This window comes from Orycteropus afer, unplaced genomic scaffold, assembly GCF_000298275.1.
Source record: "Orycteropus afer afer isolate SDZICR_OR568_19922 unplaced genomic scaffold, OryAfe1.0 scaffold00080, whole genome shotgun sequence".
Lineage (NCBI taxonomy): Eukaryota > Metazoa > Chordata > Mammalia > Tubulidentata > Orycteropodidae > Orycteropus > Orycteropus afer.
The window spans coordinates 9,224,190-9,226,734 of NW_006921667.1; the positions used below are offsets into that span (position 1 = coordinate 9,224,190).

The 2,545-nt window shown below is 38.6% G+C and overlaps 1 protein-coding gene across 1 annotated transcript in view; it reads left to right on the top strand.

Moving 5' to 3' along the window:
* PRPSAP2 (phosphoribosyl pyrophosphate synthetase associated protein 2) overlaps positions 1-2,216 on the top strand; it is a 107,283-nt gene extending 105,067 nt beyond the window's left edge. The window contains exon 10 of the mRNA XM_007941466.2: positions 2,058-2,216. Coding sequence (XP_007939657.1) covers positions 2,058-2,216 — 159 coding nt within the window. The remainder of the gene's footprint in view (positions 1-2,057) is intronic.
* The last annotated feature ends 329 nt before the right edge of the window (positions 2,217-2,545 follow it).

Here is a 2,545-nt window from a genome sequence, read left to right on the forward strand (position 1 = left end):
GTGACCAAGCAGTGACCACAACCTTGCCCCTTGTCAGCTCTACTATACACCTGGGAATTCTGATCATTCACATAAACTTATAGGACCATTGTCTGTCAACCCTATATATGTTCTTGGAATACCCTCCCCATTTCATAGACATACCTAATCGTTTAGCCTGTCCACCCATCTATCCACCCATATACCCATGTTTGCCTTGTTGCCAAAGTTTTATATATATTTTGGTTATTAGAATCTTACCAGATAAATAAATCGTTTCCAAAGATACTCTCCTGGTCTTGCCTTTTCACTTTTTTGGTAAAGTCTTTTGATGAACAAAAGTTTTTAATTTTGATGAGGCCTCATTTATTTATTTTTTTCTTTTGCTGTCTATGCTTTTATTATATTAGATAACCCATTGTTAAAAGCTAACCCTGACTGCATTGCCCCTACTTATTCTCCTAAGAATTTTATGGTTTTAGTTTGCATATTTAGGTCCTTAATCTACTTAGAATTTGTTTTTGTGTATGATGTGACATATGGATCATTTTTCTGTATGTGGAAATCCAGTGAAACTAGCACCACTTACTGAAGAGACTCTTCTTTCTCCATTAAATGGACTGAACACCCTAGTCAACAATCAGTTGACCATAGCTGTGTAGGTTTATTTCTGAACTCTCAGTTCTGTTCTGCTGATCTATGTGTTTATTGTCATACCAAGCTGTTTTGATTACTGTAGTTTTTTTTTGTTGCTGTTGCTGTTGTTAGATGCCATTGAGTTGACTTCGACTCCAAAGCAATCCTATGTACAACAGAATGAAACACTGTCCAATCCCGCAGCAGCCTCACAATTCTTGCTATTCCTGAGCCCATCGTTGCAGCCACTGTGTCTGTCCATCTCATTGAGGACCTTCCCCTTTTTTGCTGACCCTCCACTTTACCAAGCATGACATCCTTCCCCAGGAAGTGGTCCCTTCTGACAGCATGACCAAAGTAGGTGAGACAAAGTCTAGCCATTCTCACTTCCAAGAAGTATTGTGGCTGCACTTCTTCCAGGACAGATTGTTCGTTCTTCTGGCAGTCCGTGGTACTTTCAGTATTCTTTGCCAATACTACAACTCAAAAGCATCAACTCTTTTTTGGTCTTCCTTATTTGTTGTTCAGCTTTCACATGCATGTGGGGCTATTGAAAATACCATGGCTTGGGTTAGGTACACCTTAGTCTTCAAAGAGACATCTTTACTTTTCAGTACTTTAAAGAGATCTTTTGCAGCACATTTGCCCAATGCAGTACAAAGTCTGATTTCTTGACTGCTGCTTCCTTTGGTGTTGATTGTGGAACCAAGTAAAGTGAAATCTTTGATGACTTCAGTCTTTTCTCCATTTATCGTGATGCTGTGTAATATGTTTTAAGATCAAGAAGTATGAGTCCTCCTACTTTGTTCTTTTCTTTGCTTTAGTTATTCAGGGCCTCTTGCCATTCCATAAAGTTGAAGAGTTAGCATAATGTTTTTGAGGTCTGTCCATGTTGTAGCATGTATCAGTGTTTCTTTCTTTTTATGGTTGAATACTACTTAGTATGGACCATATTTTATGCATTCATCTGTTGAAGGATATTTGGGTTCTTTGTTGGGAATAATGCTGCTATGAGTCTTCTCATACAAGGATTTGTGTGGACTCTCCTCCCCCCCCCCCATTTATCTTGAGATAGAATTCGTTTCTAGGGATAGAATGCTGGATCAGATAGTAACTCTGTGTTTAACCATTTGAGGCTCTGCCAGGCTGTTTTCCAAGTAACTGCACTATTTTACATTCCCATCAGCAGTATCTAAGGGTTTTGATTTTTCCACATTCTCACCAACACTTGTTATACCTGTCTTTTTTACTGTAGCCATCCTAGTGGGTGTAAAATTATCAGATCTTATCTAAGAAGCACAGGTGGTATTCACACTGACTAAAAACATTGTTGAAGGTATAGTAGACTCACTGTCCTCCCATCAAGCACATCCTCAGGTCAGGTCAAGACACTATATAGTTAGTCTTTCTGATGTTCTTGTTTTCTTTCCCTTCATCCACAGGTGGTGGTAACCAACACAATTCCACATGAAATCCAGAAACTCCAGTGCCCCAAAATTAAAACTGTGGATATCAGCATGATCCTTTCAGAAGCCATCCGTCGGATTCATAATGGAGAATCCATGTCCTACCTTTTCAGAAATATAGGCTTAGATGACTGAACAGCTTCTCTTTTTTTAGAACCGTTGAGGGCCAAACTGGAAACAACATGGACTGGACTGCAATGGATTATGCTTGGCTTTGCATATTTCACAGGATGCATTTTGTTTCCTCTCCCCAATACCCTTTCTTCTTGTTAATGCCTATGGAGGTAGAGTAACTTTTTAAGTAGGTTTGGGTGTTTGTGAGGTTTTTGGGGGCAATTTTTATAAAAGAAAACTTTATTCTCCTGTTAAGTAAGTTAAGACCTAGTTGTTTTTTGTTTAGCTATTTAAAAGATAACACTTAGAATAAGATTTTTAAGCTCACAAACAGCCTTTTTCCAAAGTTG